The sequence below is a fragment of the Centruroides sculpturatus genome, unplaced genomic scaffold, assembly GCF_000671375.1.
Source record: "Centruroides sculpturatus isolate CEXI.00-Female unplaced genomic scaffold, Cexi_2.0 scaffold1120, whole genome shotgun sequence".
Lineage (NCBI taxonomy): Eukaryota > Metazoa > Arthropoda > Arachnida > Scorpiones > Buthidae > Centruroides > Centruroides sculpturatus.
In genome coordinates, this window is record NW_019385344.1 from 107,926 (window position 1) to 130,548 (window position 22,623).

Below are 22,623 nucleotides of genomic sequence, written 5' to 3' on the forward strand. Positions count from 1 at the left end.
GCGCCAAATGATATTTTTTACGTCAAACTAAAAAAGGGCTGGTCAACTTTGGCGCAAAGTAGCCAATCATGCAACGCTGGAAGGAATACTAAATAAAGCTGGAGTTGGGACTGAAAAAGATTATAGACCCAAATGCAGGAAAAGGAGAGAAAGGACAAAAGATAAAGAAGTGAGGAAGGTTGGAAAATTAAGGGTCCATATTTGCTTAATAGAAAGTCTATTTAACCTTTCTCACTACTTTTTATCTTTTGGCCTTTCTCCACTTTCCCCAAATTTGAGTCTATAATTCTTTGAGTCACAACTCCAACTTTATTTAGTATTTCTTTCTTTCACACTTTTCAAGTATTTGAAAATATTTCCTTTCCACTCAAAAATAAAATATGTATACAGGTTTATGACTTTGTGAAACTTCTTTTATTGAGTTTATGCCGTTGAAATAAATAAATAAAACAAAATAAAAAAATTTGTTGGTTTTGTTTACATGTTTATTGGGCCGCATTTGAACTTGCCTTGGGCTGCATGCGGGCTGCGGGTTGGACACCCCTGGTTTAGATTTTATATTATGAATATAATAGAAGAAGAAGCAGTAGAAACGATGAACAGATGGATTTTACAAAACAAATTAGAACTAGGGTTGTTTGAAGGAAACACCTTGTATTTGTATTTTGCTTATTTATAGTTATGGATGTTTAATAATCTATGATATAAATAAAATACTTACATTGGCAAGATCAATGATAGTCTTAAGCATTTTCATAGCTTTGTAAATTTAAATTTATTTAAATATCACACAAAGATTTCTTTTCCACTTATAACAATTTAAAGAAAAATAAATATTGACATATAAAATAGTATTACATATCATATAATCATTTCTTGTTGCAAATCAGATGTACATTGAATATAGTTTGTTAAGGATCATTTATTGTAGGCATGCCATATAATATATAATTATTTAGTTTAATTAGAAAGGAATAATTTGTATCTATGGCAATATTATATAAGACTTTTAATATTTGAAATGTACAAATTTTTAAAATTTTGTATAATAAGTTATTAATAAGTTATTTTTTGATATTTTACAGCAAAGTAATGCAGGTAATGATCCATCACATACTCAGAGATGGAAAACTTTGGCTATTGTAAGAGGTACATTTGGCCCCGAAGACTGTTATAGTGATGTTGCAGAGTTAAAATTCGAATGTCCAGTTGCCATTAAGGTATTAATATATTTTAAATATTCATATTCATAAATTTTAACAACAGGAAAATAATTATTAATGTACAGTAATAATTGTTGATTGATTTAAAAAAAATAATAATAAATAAGTTAGATATTTTAAGAATAACAATTTATTAAAGGAAGTGAAGTTAATTAATGTATCTCAAATACTTACTCATTATATTGTAGTTTAATAATACAGTAGACCCCCCTATAACATGGTAGATATGTTCCGTTTTATATGAATTCCGTGTTTTACGAGTCACTTAAATACATGAGCCAATCACAGCCCAGCACATGTGCAGTTTATGGACTATGGCTGTTTAAAAGATTTTCTTCCATAAAACTAATCGATTCTAGACTAATTTGACTCAACATTTCAAAAACACATAATTTTTTGAGAATAATCCATATAAACTATGCTATAAACAAAATATTGTAGGAATACTTACCGAGTGTGCATTGTTTGACGACACTATTGCTTAAGCTTGTTTTCGTCGTGGAGCAGCGCATCAAACGGCAGGTGCGTGTTTCCTGATAAGTCATTTTTCTGTGAAAATTTCACTGAACTTTGGAGACATCATTAATATAAATATAATTTTTATGGCCATTAAATAATAAATGGTTTTTATTAGGTTCGCTGCTCGTTTAAACTCAATGGTTTGTGCAATATCTGCTATTGGTCTAGATTTGACCAATCCCGTTGCAACACAAGTCGGTGATGGTGTTTTACTGTATTATATGAGTCTCTTTTAGCGTGTTTAAATGAATACGATCGTAATTTTTTTGCCGTGTTATATAAATCCGTATTATATGAACCCGTGTTATAGGNAAAAATTACTTGTTTTTTAAGATGTTCATTAAAGCGCCAGTCTATGGACCAGTGCCATATTATTTCTTAAGAATTATTTCTTAAATCAGTGTTTTTCACTGATTTAAGAAATAATTCTTAAATGTACTTACATTTCATAATATTTAAGAAACTAACAGGATCATAAAATATCTGTATATTCATTATTTTGAGTTATTGCATTTATGGAAACAAATTGCATCATAATTCATGATTGAATATGAGGATTGTGCAGGAAATAGTGCAATAAGTTTTTTCTTATTTACTATTTCTCAGAATTTCAAGCATGCCACATTGTTATTGGTGCCATTGGTTGCCACAAACTATATTCAATGTAGTCTCTATTCAAGTTATGACCTTATGTCTCAAATGTGAGAGACTGTATTGCTTTCTGAAACCATTTCGTGTGTCATAATTACCTCTTAGAAGATTGTCCTCAGGCTTCTTGCTATGAATTGCCATCTTTATCATCTTGCTAAAGAACTAAAAAGTCAGAATAGGCATTATATCAGCTGTAAGAGAGATGAGCAGAGTGGTATATTGACTTGGGAATGCATTGAATTTAGATTTGCATTATTACAATAAAGGAAAATTTTTGTTACATCTTCGTAGGGACACACCTGCTTAATATGTTTTATCAGCTTTTATTGATCTCTGTTTAGAGTCCACTTTTAAAATTCACTACGTCATTGTTATCTAAAAGAAAATATCTTTCAAAATTAATGCTACCATTTTAAATTACTGTAATTATGTTAATTATAATCTGAGAGATACAGTAGACTCCCTATAACACTGTATATAATTCTGTTTATATGAATTCCATGTTGTACGAGTCATTTAGATTTTACAAATACATGTGCTGGGCTGTGAACAGCTCACGTATTTGTAAAATCTAAGCGACTTGTACAACATGGAATTCACATAACACGGAATTATCTACAGAGTTATAGGGGGGGTTTACTGTATGTGACATACATCAGTCAATAGAGTAATGGTCCATATTTCATTTCCCATCTGCATTTAAGTGTCTTATTGTCTTAAATTATATAAAGCTTGTTGTCCACTAACTAGGAAGTGCTGTAAACAAAAATGGATATTGAACTATAAAGATAGTGTTTTGTGTTCTGCAGTTTGCAAAGTCGGAATCACTTTTCATTGTGCAAAATGAGTAATCTGCAGGAAGTATAGAATTGCAACTGCTGCAGGAGGAGTGACAACAGACTGTAGTGTGCATAGGAAAAATTTGAGTGTCTGCTATGTNTTAAATTAATGTTATTACATTATATAAAAACCAATCTAGATGTATTGTTTTATACATCATTTTATTGATGTTTTTCTTGTGTTATTTGTGGAATACATGCAACAATGTAATTTATGAAATAAATGCAAGAAAAAGAAATAAATAAAGTAACTACAGCGTAATTTTTATGTCAAAAAATAAATACGCAGTGCTTATACATTTCTTCCTTTTTTATAATATATACCTATAGAAACACTCATTTATTTTCTAACACAGAATTGAATAATAAAAAATTAAATTAATTTTTTAAAGTCATTTTATGTTATTAATGATAAATTTTAAATGAATAATACATTAAATTAAATAATTTTATAAGTTTTATATTTTTTCCATCAGATGGCGCCAAAATAATAGATAACACTGGGATGCACGTGTTCAGATACATCAAAATATAATTTTTTTACCACCATTAAAGCATGTAAATGTTCTTAAATCTGATTTTAAAAGAAAGATATTTTTGTTGGCTTCATACTAATTAAACTTTAAAATTTAATGAACTTTACAGAATTTTCTAAATATAAAATAATTTGTAATACGTTGAAAATTAATCATTAAAACGTTTTAGAATACAAGGAAAAAAAGTCTGAAGACTGGAAAAAATATGATAAGAACAGTTCTTGAAATAGATAGAGAGAGAACTTGATAAATTTGGAAAGTAATCTGCTAAATGAAGATAAGGAAATTTTTCTAGATAGAAGGCAACAAAGCGAAAATACTTTAGTTAAAAACAACAAATTTCTTACATTAATTCGTGAATTTCTTTTTACTTATTATTCCACACGCAAGAAAATTTATTACACTGCCAAAATAAATAAAGATCACGTTATAAGTTACAATAAGTAAAATAAAAATTGTAATTTAAATATTAATATAACATAAACATAATATATTATTAATATAAAATAAACCGACGTGAATGGTTTAAATTATAAAAACTCGAGGTTTTTTATGAGTTTTTTTTTCAACATTTCAAATTAAAATTAGAAGAAAAAAAAAAGTGAATATTTGTAAAAATATAGGTTATTTGAAACAGAAAATTATTATTTTATAGATTTGTATATTTATTATAATATAACGTAAAAAACTCAATAACTTTTCATCATACTGTACAACATATAAGCATATTAATATATGATATATTTAAGAAAAAAGCATAGGGTATATAGAGGTATAGTGGAGAATATATGGCGTATACTGTCCCCTTAATTTAAACTTTGTAAACGTTTCTTAATATTTTTGAATATTTAATGACAAGTGATAAATAATTAATTTTAATAATTACTTTAATATAAACTCAACTTATATACTTGTGCATGTCGTTCCTTACATTATTATCAGTGAGGGATTTCCCATTAGACTCACTAGGCCTAGAATCGGAAGAATTTAGAGCGCAAAAATTCAAAATAATAATAATAATAACAATACTGAAGGAATTAATGCAAATTAAAATCTTACGTAGGGACAAAATAAGATAATTAGTTAAATAGTATTAATAAATGAATATACAATAGTTGATAGCAGGGCCTTGGCTAGAACATTTGACACAGGGCAAATTTAAATATGGTGTCTTTTGTATGAGNCGCTGTCCAACTTATCATAGCCCGCGGGCCATATTTTCTTCATCAAACATTTCGGGGGCTAAGAAGGTTGCTGCTGTATTCAGCCAGGTTAAGTGAAGTTACGCAAACTAAATAGTACCTACTTTAAATTCAAATTAGATTTAAATTTTCACATAGTAAAATAATTTTAATATTAATAATAATAATTTAGTAACATAAATGTATTCATAGTAAAATGTACTTGGGGGCCGTAAAAATTATTTGGCGGGCCGTATACGGCCTGCGGGCCGCCAGTTGGACAGCCCTGCTGTAACTCATTTGCTTTTCGTCGAAAATTTCTGAAATTTTGCAGGGCGGTTTATTTATTAGAGGAATCGAGTAACATAAATGTATTCATAGTAAAATGTACTTGGGGGCCGTAAAAATTATTTGGCGGGCCGTATACAGCCTGCGGGCCGCCAGTTGGACAGCCCTGCTGTATATAATTAATAAGCTGAGTGATTACAATTAACAAAGTTATTAATTTTATGATACAAAAGTAGTTTTCTTATTTTTGTAAATAGAAGCCTAAAGTCTGTCTTCTAATGATAATTAATACATTTAATAGTTAATACATATAAACTTCTTTTGATATTTATTATTAAATTTTTATAAATTTTTTGTTAAAATTGCATTTGAATTGAATTGTCAATTTAGAAATAAATAATTTTTAATTAAAAAAAAATGGACTCGAGTAAATTTTGGATCAAGCCATCCGATTTCTGGATCTGTGGTCTGCCAGAAAGAACACCTTACGACTCCTTGAACTCAGATTAAGTCCATTTATTTGACAACTATTTACAATATATATAAAACAATATTTCTTGCTTGCTTCTAACAACACATTCTTAGTCTAGGCTTGTTTCTCCTGGTTCCAACAGTCATATTGCCTTAAATCTAAGTTTTAGATCTATTGGCTGACCAATCTGGAGCTGAGTTGGTAGCTCTTCTGCAGGTCGGCCTCGTTGGTATACCTGTTCCAACTTGTCCAGGATGACTTGCTAACTGACCTTTTCCAGAAAATGTGTTTCAATGAGTGGAACTTGAATTATATTGTCTTTACTCAATAGGCTTCCTTGACAACTTGGGAATTCAAAAACTGTAAATGATGTTGAATATAAATAAGTATATTTATGTTAAAACTTGTAAGCTAACTATTCTTCATACATTATTTTCATATTGCAAACTTCTTCAAAATGTTGAGAAAGAACGTTTTTTGAATTTTTCAATTCAATTCAATAAACTTTACAATTTTTCAGTTCAGTTTCCTGTTACATGAGTGGTAAGATGCAAAAGTTTACAAACAATTATTAGTTTTTTAGCAGTATTATTTCATCAGTTTCTTGTACATTTTCTAAACATGAGCAGAGCTCTGCATAAGTCAGAAAGTGTTTTGTCTGTGATCAAAGTTTAAAGAAACTGCATGACCTCTAAACATGATTTTTTGTAAATATGTACAACTCAGCAAAGCTGATGTCATGACAAAATTGGAATTTTTAAATTCAATTTATCCACCAAGATGTTTGAGGTCAAAGTTCACCATATAAAATTTATAGGCCAATTGTTGGTTGATTACATGCTACATTATAGTTTAGAGTTTCTGATTGCTATAAATTTATATAGATCTCTATATGGCAATTTTTATTTTAGATTTAGATTAGTTTTAAACCATTTTTTCATAGTTTGCAGAGCTCAGTCTTGTTTCCCTAGAAAATACCTAGTAATAACACTGCATTAGTCTTGTACAATGCAATTTTAAAGCAGTTATTTATTTAATTTCTTTGGTACAATAAAGATCAATTTTTCCCATTACCTGGGGATTAGAATACAAGATTTATATAACAATTGTTAATTTTGAGACTAAGAAATAAGACTTTGCTAATGTTTACAATGAATTTTTGAAATAAATAAACGTCTTCCAATACTAGAGGAGTTACAATTCAGCACTTCAAACAACCTTTACAGCTCCAGTGGTATGTGTTTACACCTTGCTTGATATTACACGTGCTTTACAGTTGTTTCAGCGCGTGCATAACATTCCATGAGTATTCTTAAATCTGTTTATAAATTTTGAATCATATATGTTCCGTTCCAAACGTGTTCGAATTTCTAATTAAAGTAGCCTGATGAAGACCTCGATAAGGTTGAAAACGTTTGCTAAGGTGTAAACACATATCACTGGAGCTGTAAAGGTTGTTTGAAGTGCTGAATTTTTGAAAATAATCATACAAATTAAATATATTCTTGACATCAGAGCTATGTCAAGTTTTGGAAATTTATTTTTAAAATAGTGTAAAACTGTTCCACGCTAGCAAGGACTTCCCTTATTTGCATGTCCACATCTTGTACATGTATATACTCTGTTCTTAACATAACCCCACAGAAAGAAATCTAGAGGAGTTATGTCAGGCGAGCATGGGGGCCAGTGAGTGGGATTATCCTGATCTATCCAGTGGTCGTGAAATATGGTGTCCAGGAAAGTGCTTACAGTTACTCACCAATATGGTTGTGCACCATCCTGCTGAAAAATGTGATGTCATTTTCTAGTAGGACACTGGACATGTTGATGAACGTATGGTAGTAAATCGAGTATCACCTAGATGTGTTGCTAGTGACGAAAAGTGCACTTGTGGAAGTGCACTGATATGCTGACTAGAACTGTTTGCACTTACCTACTTTTTGATGCAGGAACTGTCTCTTTAAGATACAGTTCCTGCATTAAAAACTTTACAGATGCAAGTTTCACAAGTTTGTTTTAAAAATAAATTTCTAAAACTCAATGCAGACTTAATGGACGTTCTGTATATAATTTTATTGATCATTTTCGGAATGTTCTTTCTAAATGTCCTGAAGCTTGCATGTAACAAGCAAAAGTGCTTAATTAATTTGTCATTTTGAATTTGGGTATTGTTAGTTATGTGAAAATAATTTATGAAGCAATGTTAATTCCAAAAAAAATGTGATTTCATTACCTCATTTTCTTTAGAAAAAAGTAAAACTACTAAATTAAAGCTAATATTTTCAATATATATTTTCTGTTTTAGTACTCCTCAAGATTCAGAAACTTTACAAAATAGTCGCGATTTAGCAGAACTACAAGCCAGAAAAAATGCTTTGTCAATTTGCAGTGCCATAGTTAAATCTGCTTCTGATCTTTTGTTAGAAGCTCAGTCAGAAGATGGTAATACTATTAATATTTTAAAAAATATTTAAACTTATATTTTAGAATTTTTAAAAATGTAAGTAATAATTATTATTATTATTATTATTATTTTTTAGATGAAGATATCTTAAATAGCATTGGTTCTTCTCATCTCGTTACAATGCTTTTACCTTTAATTTTGGCCCATTTGGGACCAGTTGCTACAAGTGATCCTAGAGTAAGTCAGATTAATTTATTGGCCGTTGTATAAAATTTAAAGTGATTAACGTTAAAGTGGAATTTGTATTTAATTAATTTCACATTGGGTATTAAGTATGAAAGTGTAAATTAGGTGAATATGTTAATACAAATAATGTCTTTATACAGGATCTTTCAAAATGAATTCTACCATTTTAAATTACAGTAATTATGTTAATTACTATCTGAGAAGTATTTGATGTATATCAGTCGATAGTTCAAATGTTCAAGTTTCAGCTCCCATCTACATTCAAATATTTTGTCTGTTGCCTCTAGGAAGTGCTATAAACATAAATGGAGATTTCACAATAGAGAAGACATTTTGTATTCTGCAGCTTGCAAACTTCTGCAAGTTAATTTATTTGAAATGCATTTGAATCTATCCTGTTGTGTATCCAAGTTCAGGACAAAATATTGATACTTTACATAAAAATCTATAAATGTTTTAGGATATTCTGTTTATAATTCTTTGTTTTTTATTTTGAAAGTTTTATAGTGAGATTCAAAATATAGAGCGCTCAAAATAATCATATTATACTTATGTTCTTTTTTAGAGTGCTGTTCAAGTATTAAGTATGGTTCAAGATTTGCTTCCTCTTGTTGCAAATTTAAATAAAAGAGGAATTAAAAGTTTGCCATCTCCAGCTAAAACATTAGAATCAAACAGCAGTGATCACGGAGAATCAAATTTGTCCACCACTTCTAATCATTATGCAATTGTGGAAAGCGATCATCCGTATAGACCTGCGACAATAGCAAATTACAGGGTATGATTTTTGCTATTTCTGTTTATATTTTGTAAATTTTGTAGTTAATGATTCATTATTTAAAAATTAAAAATATTGTAATTAAAAAAAAATTACTTGTTTTTTAAGATGTTCATTAAAGCATCTTTACAGACTCAGTATTCACTGAATGTGGAGCAAACATTTGGCCAGTATCAAGTAGGATGGGTAATTTACTCATGACTGATATTTGAGTATTTGCTGTTTTCCACTTCTTGTTGGTATATTGTACTGAATCAAAGGAAAAGAATAGCAATTATTCAAAATCAGCAAATACGGAATGTGTGGATCTGTCTTTAGATAAATAGCATAATTTCTCTGAAGTAAATGTAAAAAGATAGAAAACAGTTTGATATTTTAAATATTACTGTTTGATTATGAAGAAATGTATGTCAGTATGTAGTCAATAATTATCTTACATATAGGAAATCCTCATTAGTTTGAAATTCAGGGGATGAAATACCATATTTACTCACATATAAGACAAGGTTTTTATTCATTTATTACAGCTTCAAATTCCTAGGTTGTCCTATACGCGTGAGCAAAAGATTCTTTGCGCTTTTACAAATAATTTTTGTGAACTGTGTATTTGCAATTTTTACCAGATGCTTACCCTCTAGTATTTAAAAACAAAAGTATTTTATCAGGATCGTTTGAATTGTTCTTGCATATTATCAGGAGTAAAGATGAATAACAATAGGAAAAGCAAAGCTTTTCAATTGAAATTCGAAAATTATACAGGAGTCCGCTATAAATTTTAATCCATTCCCACATGAAAACAGATGATTATTCGGAAATCAGAATTCAGAGAAACTTGTAAGTGTAATTGACAGAGAGTGGATTTGACTGTTAAGAATTGGTAAAAAAAAAGGTTCCCTTTTGTTCAGCTTCACATGAACAAATTGTTTTGTGAAGGTCCGAAACCCTTTTTCTGTTTTAGATCAGTATAAATCTAGGAATTTTCCTAGTAAAAGAGAAAAGGGGGACTTCTGTGGTCAATGACCAAGACACTCTCCTCGAATAAGAAAAAAAAGGAGAATGTTAAAATATCAATAAGAGAAATCATCTCTATTTGTTTAACGATTATTCTATAGACGTAGTATCAACAAGAAGGGAATAAGAGATATTTCTTATCACCTCTTGGTTGCACGTAACACGTGGTTACGGCAATAAATCGCCTTGTTCATAGTCAAACTCGACGTTTGATATAAACAATATCTAAATAGTTGACCAGGTTAAAGAAATTATTGTCAGATGATTGTTAATTTATGGATGAGAGCCATCAAACCTATAGGAATTTATATCATAAGGAATTTATATCATAAAATCATATCATTTTGACACCAATAACAATAAATTAAACAAACTTTGCTGAGTCATTTGTCCGAACTAGCTAGATCCAAATATCAACACACTAGCAGGTGTGCGGCTAAATCATTAATAACGTCATAGTTCTCACCCCCTCGAAATCAGTATAAAGAGGGCTCCCGGCCAGTATCAGGGTGGCCTCCAACTTAGAAGGAAATAACGGATTGACGATCCTCGTCGCTGACCACCAAAGACGGACAACACGGTTAGATTCTACAAGCTACAACTTAGTAAGTAGATTTCTCTCCCTTCTCTCAGGTGGACTAGGGCTAATTCCTAAATAGATTTTAAGAAGGATCAAAGACTATCCTCTATCATAAATATGCGAGATGTAGCCGGAAAACCGCCTATTGTAACCTCGGTTAGAGATTAGCATTATTATTAATTATTGTAACCTTTTCATATATATCATTAGTTAATTAAATATATATATATATATGTTATCTTAAATATGTGTGTTTACTCGTACTCGGTTAACACCTTATCGACTTATCCGCGACCTCCCACTCAATTTTCGCCCTCCTAAATTGCCATCCACTGACCCTGTGAGCGGGACTCACCGCCCCGTTGTTGGAAAATGGTTTAAGCTTTGATGCTAAAACCCCGATTCTCACAGTTTTGTCGATTTTACAAGATTTTCCTTATAGTTTAAAATGCTAATGATTTTTGTGGGACAATGTGTGCATGTACATTCATTTGATATTTTACTTCTGATTAAATGAAATAAAATTAGAATGTATTAATAAATTTAATTTTATTTACTTTGATCCTATATGCGAAGTCGTCTTATATGCAAGTAAATATGGTAATTTATGTTGTCAATTTTACAAGATTTTTCCTTAAAGTTTAAAATGTCAGTAATTTTTGTGGGACAATGTGTGCATTTACATTCATTTGATATTTTACTTCTGATTAAATGAAATAAAATTAGAATGTATTAATAAATTTAATTTTATTTACTTTGATCTTTAAAGTCACACTTTATCCTATATGCGAAGTCGTCTTATATGCAAGTAAATATGGTAATTGAAACTTTAAATTATCCAAGATTTAAATATTTCTGTATAATACACCAAATGCCATGTAACCAATGTAATTTATTGAGCAAATGGAATTTGGCTACTTATACAGAATGCTATTTTCTTTAATTAATAAAAATAATATAAATAAACTTTAGGTAAACAGCATGTGTCCAGTGAGAACTTCACAGGTGCGATAGGTTTTATAAAAGGTAAAGCAGAAATCCTCAAAACGTAGCCAAAATTATTTTTAAAGTTGTCCAAAATGTAATAGCCTAAAGTCCTATAAATATCTCAATCTGCTACTCATAGCTCAATCTTGCAATCCTGAAATCCAGCTGTATTTTATGAAATAAGAGGAAAAAAGGGTAGTCCATATGTAAGGTGACACCCGAAAATTTTTACTGTAAAGGCAATCATATTGACCAGATTAGAGTTGTTCTCAGTCTATTGTTCTCTTATAACATGGAGGCACTTTCATGTAAATGAACAAGTTAACATGCTTATATTACAGTTTGGATATAATTTTCACTTCAAATTATGAAGTAGCCATATTTTGAACTAACCAAATTCCTTAACATGGAAATCTCTATATCTATCTCCACCCGGGATAAAAGTACAGTTACGAATTAACTGAATTTCGAGCTAACTGAGTTTGAATTAATAAGGATTTCCTGTATCTCTTGTAATAAGAATAATATATTATAAGGGATATTCCACTTTTTATGATTTTTCTCTGCTGTAATTAGTGTTAATGAAAGTTATTCTATTATGCTTTTATTGATTTATTGTCTGTATCCAATATTATTTACTAGTTCTCTTTTTACTTTCTTGGCTGTTATGTATACATGACAAGGGAAAGTATCAGAATCACATGAAATTTGACCTAAGTTTTTTTTGCAAATTTCCATGTTTTGTGACCCCTTGAACCCAAAAAAGTTGAAAAACAGGAAAAAAATTCTCAAGTATGTGTGTTGGGTGTCTATTTCATTTAATATGTCAAGATGGGGTAGTGATTAAGATACAAATTTTGGCATGGTAGCTTGTATATAAGGGACATTGATGCTGTTAAATTTTGGTGGTTAAAGGTCAAGAGGATGGGGAGATAGAGGGCAGTCACATGTCATATCTTGAGAGGGATTGTATTTAATGAAGATTTTACTTGTTATTACCATTTACAAGTTTTTTGTTTTTATAAAACTCATCCCTACCCAAGATTAAGCTTTTTATAATTTTGTAATAATTAATAANTTTTCATTAATAGAAATCGCAACTCTCAAGTTTCAGATGTTCAATTCTGTAGATAACACGAGGGGTGAAGGTCAACTCTACTTATAATGACCACCTTTCTGTTGTGACTGATAACATACAAGGCGCAAGGGTACTTTTTTTTTCTTGACCTTTCGATCTCGAGGTTATGCCAGATGTGCTTCAAATACTTAAAACAAATTAAATCACCGAAAAGTCATTAAAATTATCAAGATGGACTAATGCCACTCTATTATAAAAACAAAAAAGTCTTTATAGATAGATAATATTTTCCTCAATCCTGTATCAAATTCGTTCTATTACTCTCTCTCTCTCTCTCTCTCTAGAAACTATTGAGCCGATTATAATAATTTCTGCATAAATCATTAATCTGAGAAGAAAATTCTCTACATAACATGAACAATATATTAAAATAAAATTCTACAATTAATCAAATACTCCTATGTTATTTGCCTTTCTTTTTTATACTTTAAGAAGTAACATTACAGCTCGGTAATATATGTTAAATTATACAATTACAGGATAATAATGATTTTAAAAACGTACGTTTCTTAAAAATGTACTTTAAATTGCATTCATTACGAATAAATTTTAAATTAATATTGCCTTAGAATATATTTAAAATTGACTATAAATTACTTATCATTATTGCATTTCATATAAATCTATTTTTTTAAATTTTATCACAGCCAAGAAAATTACGCAACTCATTGTAAAATAAAATAAAGTAAAGTAAAATAAATTTTAAATTAATATTAATGAAAATGCCTAAACTTTTATTATATTAGGTTACCTTTCCTCCATCGGTAAAATGGCTATCATTGGAGTTTGATCCACAGTGTGGAACTGCTCAAGCAGAAGATTGTCTCCAGTTATACATACCTAGCATTGATTCCAATGGCATTTGGTTATCATCACAGGCCATGAATATTAATGGGTCTCATGATGATGACGACGACTCCTACACGCCGTATTGGCCAGTTCTTCGGAAGTTTAGTGGAAACACCGATTGGCCTAATGCTGCACTTATACTTCCTGGTATAAATTTTTTAATTTTCTGAATAAATAATAAATTTATTCTGTAAATTTTTTTATGTAATGACAGTTGCATCATACATAAGTCTAGTACTTGTGGTGCCAAGTGTCCCATCCTAATGAGCAAGGTGCTTGCTAGCATTACAACTTTGAATTGCAGTATTGAGGGTGGTATTTGAATTGATGTGGTATCATTGTATGGCTGCATTTCTTTATGTAGTGAGAGTGTAGAAAAAATGATGTTACGAGCAGCTTCGCTACACATCACTGCTTCATAGTTTAGAAATGCTTTCTGCTCAAGCTAAAAATGGATGCCATAATCTATCCTTTAATTCTAGTTACAGCTGAAAGTAATGCTTTAGTTAAAGAACTACAATATTTAAATAAAGAGATATAAAGGGTTGAGCATTTTTCTTTTCAAAAATGTGAGCAAAGTAAAAAGATAGGAGATAGATAATTATATTTAAAATACAGTATTTTCTTATTCTTTAGATAACTTTCAGAGTCATTTTATAGAATTTAATCCTCCTTAATCTTTTTATAATATTTTTATCAATGTTATTTTGACTTTTTTATTTTCACAGTATAATATTGTATTATACACACAAACGTTCATTTTGTTTTACAAGTGTAGGGGGCGTAAAAGCTGCTTTATCGTTGCTGCAGTGACTCCTTGCAACAAACATTTAAAAATGGTTTGCTATATTATAGCACTACATTTTTGGACTTGGGACCTTCAAATGTCGAGAAATGCAAAAACATTTGGGTTTTTTTCTTGTATGTATGTATGTATGTATATTTGTGTGGAGAGGCATGATTTTGTTTACCTGCTATGAAAGCTTATAACTCCTGTGCTTTTTGTAAAAAGTTTCTGAAATTTTGCAGGGAAGTCTGTGTATTAGGGGGAAAGGTGCTATTAAATTTTGGTACTTAAAGATCAATGGCATAGGGAGATAAAGGAGGTTGTATGTTTTGTCTTGAGTAGGTGTTGAGAGATGGCACCAACTTATTCAGGATGAAACTGCCCAAGAAAAACTTTGTGAGGCGTTGTCTTGCTCAACCTAGCAGCTAACACCTTAACTGTTAGGCTGTGCAAGTCAACTGAGTTGTTAAGATGTCTGAAGGCAATTGAATGATTAAGGGTTTAACTATTTGATTGTCTTTAAGGTATAGATTATGAAAGCCTATTTCACTTCTATAATCTGTGTAATCAATTAAATATCAAAGCCAAATGACCTGCTGAATTGTCAGGCTGTTTTCAGGCTATATTAATAATTAGTTATCAGTTAATTTAACTGGAGGTAGTCACTGTCTCGTATTAATTAATAATTAGCATGGTAACTGTTTATTAACGTATCTTAAAAATAGCCTGATAATTTGATAGATCGTTTGACTTTTATTAATTAAATTGGGTTTTGATTTGGTGATGATAAATAATTAGATGTCAAATGTTTAAGCATTCAATTTTGATTACAATTAAAAAATAATTAAGAATCTTAAATGTATAAAAATTATAATTTCAAAATATTAAGAATGTAACTTATTATTTGCATAACAAATCTCATATATGATTATTTAGTTTATAATTTTTGTTTTGGAGGAATTACTTGATTTGTAAAATATAGTGATGATGATTAAAATTAATTATATTTTTAGGCAATGAGGTAGTGTTTTCATTAGAAACTGCATCCGATTATGTTAAAGATGACAAAGCTTGCTTTTACGGATTCAGTTGTCAAGTTGTAGGATTTGAATGTCCTCAATTAAGTGGCCATAGTTTTAAATCTGGATCATCTCTTGAAGGCTTGCGACATTTAGAGAGAGAATTAGCCTATCTCGGAGGCATGTGTTCCGCATCGCTTATGAGAAGAGATTTACTTTTACCTCCCGGTTTGTATATTATTATAATAAGTATGCAATAATTATTAAATATTCATTTTTTACATAATTTTCAATAGTTTACTAAAATAAAATAAGTAAAAGTTGCAAGTTTTCAAAACAAACTACAATTAAATGTATCACATGATGATGATGATGATAATTAATTTATTTATTTACAAAAATTATGCATGGTAATACTGTATTTTATTTAAACAGATACTTTTAATTTTTTCTGTAGTTCTTCATCAGGTTTTAAAGTATAAAATTAGAAGATTTGAACTGATAGTCCTGACCTTCTCGTACCTTTCAGAACTTGACGCAGATCTACGAAAGGATTTGTTTGAATAAAGTACAGTGTTGCTGGAAAATGTATTTAAGATGTTGTTTAATTTAAATTAGTTTCAGCTTTGGTGGAAATGCTATTTACGTATGCAAGGCAATGCCAATTAGGTAAAATGACCTTCCCCAAATATAATAGAATTGTTTCAAAATATAACAGAAGTAAAAGCCAAAACATAATAGCACAACAGTAGAAAATCAAATTATGATACATATACAGTCGACCCCCCTATAACGTACGTTCCTATAATGACAATTCCTATAACGTAGCGAAAAAATTGTAGCAACTTTCGTATAACGTACCTCCTATAACGTCGTTTCGCGACAAGATTGATAGAGTCTGGACCAATAGTGGATGAGCAGCCGAACTACTTTCCTCCGACCCTGCGCCACGCTACGGAGCGGCTAAATTGAGTTTGCTATCGTCTGTTTAGTATTATATATAAATTAGGTATAAATTAGGTANTTTCCAGTTTGGAATTCAGCCACAAAGTCCAATTTTGATTGGATCTTACCTGTCTGTGAAAAATGTAATGATACCAGATTCAATACCAGAGGAAAACAATCAATACTGGTATCAGAGTAAATTTCAGATCTTCTGATTTCCAGATTTGTGGTCCATCAGAAAGAACTTGTTTCTCCCCATTCCAATGGTCACATTGCCTTATATTCAATTTTGAGGGTCGTTGGCTGACCAATCCACAGTTGGGTTGGTAGCTTTCCTTGATTGATATACCTGTCTCAACTTGTTTAGGATGACTCACGCTAACAGATCCCTTCCAGAAAATGTGTTCCAACAAGTGGAAAGCTGAATTATCTTGTTCCTACTTGATAGGCCTCCTTGACTTGACAATCAGTATCGAAGAAAAGTATCAGTACTGATGACGACACCATATCAGGATGTCCCTAGTGACAAATCAGTATAAAAATTCTTTTCCTACCTTATAAGTGTAAGTTACAGTGATATTTGTTAATCCTGACAATCATTTTGAAAAGTCCTGTATATTATATTGAAGATTTATTAACTTTTTTGACAGTTTGTAACTTGTTAGCGTGGAACGTATCTAAGCGTTATAGGGGGGTCTACTGTAGAGCATTCTTACAATACCATTTGCATTTTCAGTAGTCAAGATGTAGTAGGTTCTCTACAATTTTGACAGGATAAACCTGTAAAAGGTTCTCTAGGATATTAAAAATTTAAAAAAGAGAAGAAGAATTTTGAGAATTAATTTGGTGTTAAATTAAATGGGGGAAAAAGACCATTATAGAATTTATAAGTAATTATTCTGTTGAAATATACAACTTTGTCCTGAAAACACAGACCTAAACAAAAGCATTCAATATTGGAAGAGTTAGTAAAAGGTAAATTCGAAAGTTTGTTTAATAATAGATGGGTTTGGAAATTTCTTTTATAAAGTGTATTAGTGGCAATCAAGTCATCCTAAATATTATTTATTCATAGTTATTTTAACTTCATATTTTTTTTCCTGCTTATTAGAGTCCAAATGAAATGTAGATATTTTATAGATTAGAATACATGTGTGACAGGATGGTTGGCATTATGTCATGATGACATCACTATGTCGGAAACGACATAGAAATTGCAATAGCCATTGCATCTCGTGCGAGTGGTCACATATTAAGGACGGTCGGATTCGGATGGAGGCTACACAAGAGACAATGCATCTTAAGAAGTGCACCAAACACAAATTTAACAATAACAAATTCTGTTTATGTATGATAACTAGCAAATTTTATACATGCAAGCTTCAACCACGATATTAAGTGAAGTTGGAGAGAGAGAGTTTACATATAAATTATGTAGATACCTTACAATGCCAGATGGATGGAGTTCACTGTTAGATGGAATGTGTTCACTTTAGAAGGAGTTCACTTTGATGGAGGAAGATCACGGAGGTATCTGAGCAAGGGGTGACTCCGGAGAGGATGAACTTCTCATGACAATGACCCCGATCGTTATTGGTCCCTGTCTTTTATTGGGGGGTCTTTTTCATGTTTCGTCTTGTCCTTTTTTTCTTGGAAATGTTATAGGTTGCGGCCAATAGACAAATTTAGATGAAAGTTCTGGGTGACACATTTGGAAGATATGTCACCTTCTAAAGGAAGTGAATCTGGTGGAAAATGCAATCATATCCTTCCATCCTTTTATTAATTGTTAGGAAAAATTTTTATACAATTTTCTTTGTGTTTAATATAAATTTTAACTGTTAATTTTCTTGGATTTATATAATTGTGTAAAAGTTTAATCAAAAATAAAATTGGGGCTCTCACATACAGAATTTCTTGCTGGGGCCAGCTCATTCTCCTAATCTCACACTACAAGTTTTTCTTAGGGTTTAATGTGAAAAATGCTGTTTGGCCCCTCCTCTACCTTGGTCCATTGATGAACTAAAGGTGTGCATTATCAATACCATACAAACCATCACCAGTAAGTAATCTATGCATGCATTCGGGAATTGGACTGATGGCTTGATATCTGTAGGGTGACAAGAGGAAAATATACTAAACATTTGTAACACACTGAAAAAAGTTATGATTTTAGTGACATATGTGGTATCAATACCAGTATCATTAGCATCAGTATCAAGCCATGGACTGAACAGCGACAACCATAAAGATATTACATTTCGATACCCGATGTCAATACTGATTGGTGTCAATACTTTAACACCAGCCAGTATTGACATCAGGTATCGAAATGGAATATCTTTCTGGTTGTTGCTGTTCAGTCTGTGGCTTGATTTTGAAACGTGTTGTTTAAAACTTTTAATTTTAACATAAATAACATGCTTTATTCTCATTAGTTATTATTAACAAATTATTAAAACTGATTTCAAACATAAACTAAATGCTACAATACTGTATCATTTCACTTAAGATTTTAATATATTTTTTAAGTTTTTCAAATAATTGGAAATCTATTTATAAATAGTAAACATATTGTATGTAGATTCTGAAAATGAAATTTGATGTAATAAATTTATTGATTTTTGGTTATTAATACTAATTATATTGGTTTAACTTAACCAAAAATAGTGTACGATTCAGTTTTGGTTAAAACTGACTTTAAAACCTGGTTTCCAGTTTGGAATTCAGCCACAAAGTCCAATTTTGATTGGATCTTACCTGTCTGTGAAAAATGTAATGATACCAGATTCAATACCAGAGGAAAACAATCAATACTGGTATCAGAGTAAATTTCAGATCTTCTGATTTCCAGATTTGTGGTCCATCAGAAAGAACTTGTTTCTCCCCATTCCAATGGTCACATTGCCTTATATTCAATTTTGAGGGTCGTTGGCTGACCAATCCACAGTTGGGTTGGTAGCTTTCCTTGATTGATATACCTGTCTCAACTTGTTTAGGATGACTCACGCTAACAGATCCCTTCCAGAAAATGTGTTCCAACAAGTGGAAAGCTGAATTATCTTGTTCCTACTTGATAGGCCTCCTTGACTTGACAATCAGTATCGAAGAAAAGTATCAGTACTGATGACGACACCATATCAGGATGTCCCTAGTGACAAATCAGTATAAAAATTCTTTTCTTACCTTATAAGTGTAAGTTACAGTGATATTTGTTAATCCTGACAATCATTTTGAAAAGTCCTGTATATTATATTGAAGATTTATTAACTTTTTTGACAGTTTGTAACTTTTATTTTAATCTAAATTTAAAGATTTCTTTTAAATTTAGATTAAAATTACTTTGTTTTGGCTAATTTATGAATTATTATAATTAAAAAATAAGAATGATGTAATTTTTAAGTTATTTAGTAATTACAATAATAACACAAAATTTTACATTATTTTATTGTGTTAAAATCATTTGTATAATAATAGGGCAGTTACTCATGTTTATAAACATTTTCTTTTTAAATATAAAAGCATCAATTGGTGAAGTTGAAGAAGATTTGGACTTGATTGAAGAACTTGCACATCAGGTATGAAATAAAAAATTAAATCTATTATTATTATTATCATTTTTTTTTTTTGAAAAATGTGAAGAATATTATGAAAAATAATAATAAATAATAGTTAAAATATTAAATGTTTATAAATATAGAAATCAGATAGAAAGTATTGTGACAAATATTTTTAATTTTATTGCATTATTATAATATATATATACAGTGGTACTTCAGGTTATGAACGCCCCAGCATACGAAATTTTCAGGATACGACATGAAATTCGAACATATTTTTGCTCCACGATACGAACAAAAACTCACCATACGACGTTACATTAGTTCGCATTTTTCATTTGTTTTTCTTACTACAGTTATTTTTTTTAATGTATTACTTGGCTTTAATTTGAGTATGTTTTTCGCGTTGGAACGAATTATTTGGTTTTACATGTAATCGTATGGGAAAAGATGATCCACCTTACGACATTTTCATGATACGATCTCAGTTTCGGAACGGATTAATTTCGTATCCTGAGGTACCACTGTATATAGAAAATATTATATAATAATATTTTCTATATTATATGCAATATAGAAAATTATTTTCTATATTATAATATATGCAATATAGAAAATATTATATGATAATATTTTCTATATTACATATATTACATATAATTATCAATTGAAGATAGTTTATAATAAAATGTGCTCAGAAATAATTAAATTATCTTGTAGCAAGTTTCAAAATCAAAATGACTGTTTAATTTTCACTGAAAGATAAAATTTGGTAGGTAAATTAATAAAGGTTTTTGAAGAGAATATGAAAATATGACACAAAATATAGTATAACGAAGAAATTGTATTGTCTTTTGGCATTAGATTTATTTACTTGATGTACATGAAAATACTTGAGTGCATTTAATTTATGCAGATACTTTCAACATTTCAAAATGTCATCCCCTTTCTTCACTTCAGGATGACATTTTGATATGTCAAAAATGTTTGTGTGAATTAATTACATGCATGTACTTTTGTGTACATCAAGTAAATAAATCAAATGCCAAAAGACAGTACAATTTCTTCGTTATACTATATTTTGTGTCATATTTTCATATTCTCTTCAAAAACTTTATTAATTTTCTAATTTTCTAATACTGTAAATCAGTGGTTCTCAAACTTTTTTAGGATTTCTTGCATGCTCTACAATTTTTTAGATTGCTTGCGGACACTTATAAAATTAACTACAATTTACTTACAGGTTACTGTTACCAAAACATTTTTTGACAAAAAATTATTTATTCAGAAAATGGCAAATCTTACTCATCAAATGTACATTCAGTGGGATGAGTGCATCTGCTTTGCTTGAAGTGATCCCTTCATGGTCCCCCTGAAACCACTTCACAGTCCCTAGAAGACCATGGACCCCAGTTTGAGAACCACTACTGTAAATGTTTTTGCTGTAATGAATAAAGGTGTAGAGGGAAATGTTTGATGTCTAAAAAAACTTTTTACATTAATGTAATGTGTATTTGTAAATTATATTCCCATGTGATTTTATGTGGTAGCTGCCATGATCAAAATTATCTTTCATCTCTCAGAACACTGTAGTGAAAGAACAGTTCATATCCGTTATTGTTAACCTGCTCAGTTCAAAGAACTTATAAAATCAGCAATAAATCAGTTTATTTCTACAGAAATTAGACAAATTACTCATTTTTATTTCTTACTATTAGTTTATTTATTATTATTAGCTACACTTAAATTAATCCTAAATTTTCATATTATTATTTATGCTATAAGTTAAATTGTAATTAATAAAATTTGTGAATTTGGAATATAGATGGGCAGTTAAGCTGCATTTTAAATTGTTAAAGATATAAAGTATTTATAAATTTTATTATAAAAATAAAATAATATATAATTCATTGGATTAATGTTTTTTTTTTTTTTTTTTTTTTTTTAAAATTTTGCAGGTATAAAATGATCACTCTAATCTTCTGTCTAAGGGTTTTGCTCTTGCGCATCCTCCGACAATACATCAGGCTTTAGAAGGGATTCTTCCCTTTAGTAATCAGTCTAATGAGCATTCCTTTCTTCGAGACTTTGTTACATGTGCAACTGGTACTAGTGGAGGAAGATTAGCTAGGTAAATGCAAAATATATCTAATTTTTTTTCTATAATATTATGTTTGGCCTTTTGACTGAATATAACAATTGTTTGCATTAAGCTTTAATTTATTGTAGCTCAATGTAATACATCAATTATTTGTAATATATCAAATGATTGCCAGATTACATTGGGTTATAATAATGTTCAATAATTAAACATCAAATAACTATGCAATGAGTAACCAGTATGGTTATATCTACAATAATAGTTTTGGAAGTGAAGATTTGGTGGACACCTGCTTAGCACAACAAGGAATGCGTCTGCATAGTAAGCAGGGGTTACGGGTTCGAGTTCTGCTCCAGATCGATTCTTTTCATCTAGAACCTTTTAAATTAATTATTAAATATTAATTTAATTGGGCTGCAATTTGAAAAACTGTAGACCTATAAATTTCCACTGTCGTCTATCTGTCTTTCCTTAATCTCGAGAACAAAGTTAGATAGATGAAATTCGAG

At 30.0% G+C, this 22,623-nt stretch overlaps 1 protein-coding gene across 1 annotated transcript in view; it reads left to right on the forward strand.

Annotated features, from left to right (window-relative positions):
- Positions 1–22,623, forward strand: part of LOC111637900 (E3 ubiquitin-protein ligase MYCBP2-like) — a 263,246-nt gene that overhangs the window by 104,016 nt on the left and 136,607 nt on the right. Inside the window, 9 exon segments of the mRNA XM_023383504.1 lie at positions 1,086–1,220; positions 6,230–6,252; positions 8,015–8,151; positions 8,250–8,350; positions 8,925–9,137; positions 13,600–13,849; positions 15,503–15,736; positions 19,976–20,031; positions 21,972–22,144. Coding sequence (XP_023239272.1) covers positions 1,086–1,220; positions 6,230–6,252; positions 8,015–8,151; positions 8,250–8,350; positions 8,925–9,137; positions 13,600–13,849; positions 15,503–15,736; positions 19,976–20,031; positions 21,972–22,144 — 1,322 coding nt within the window.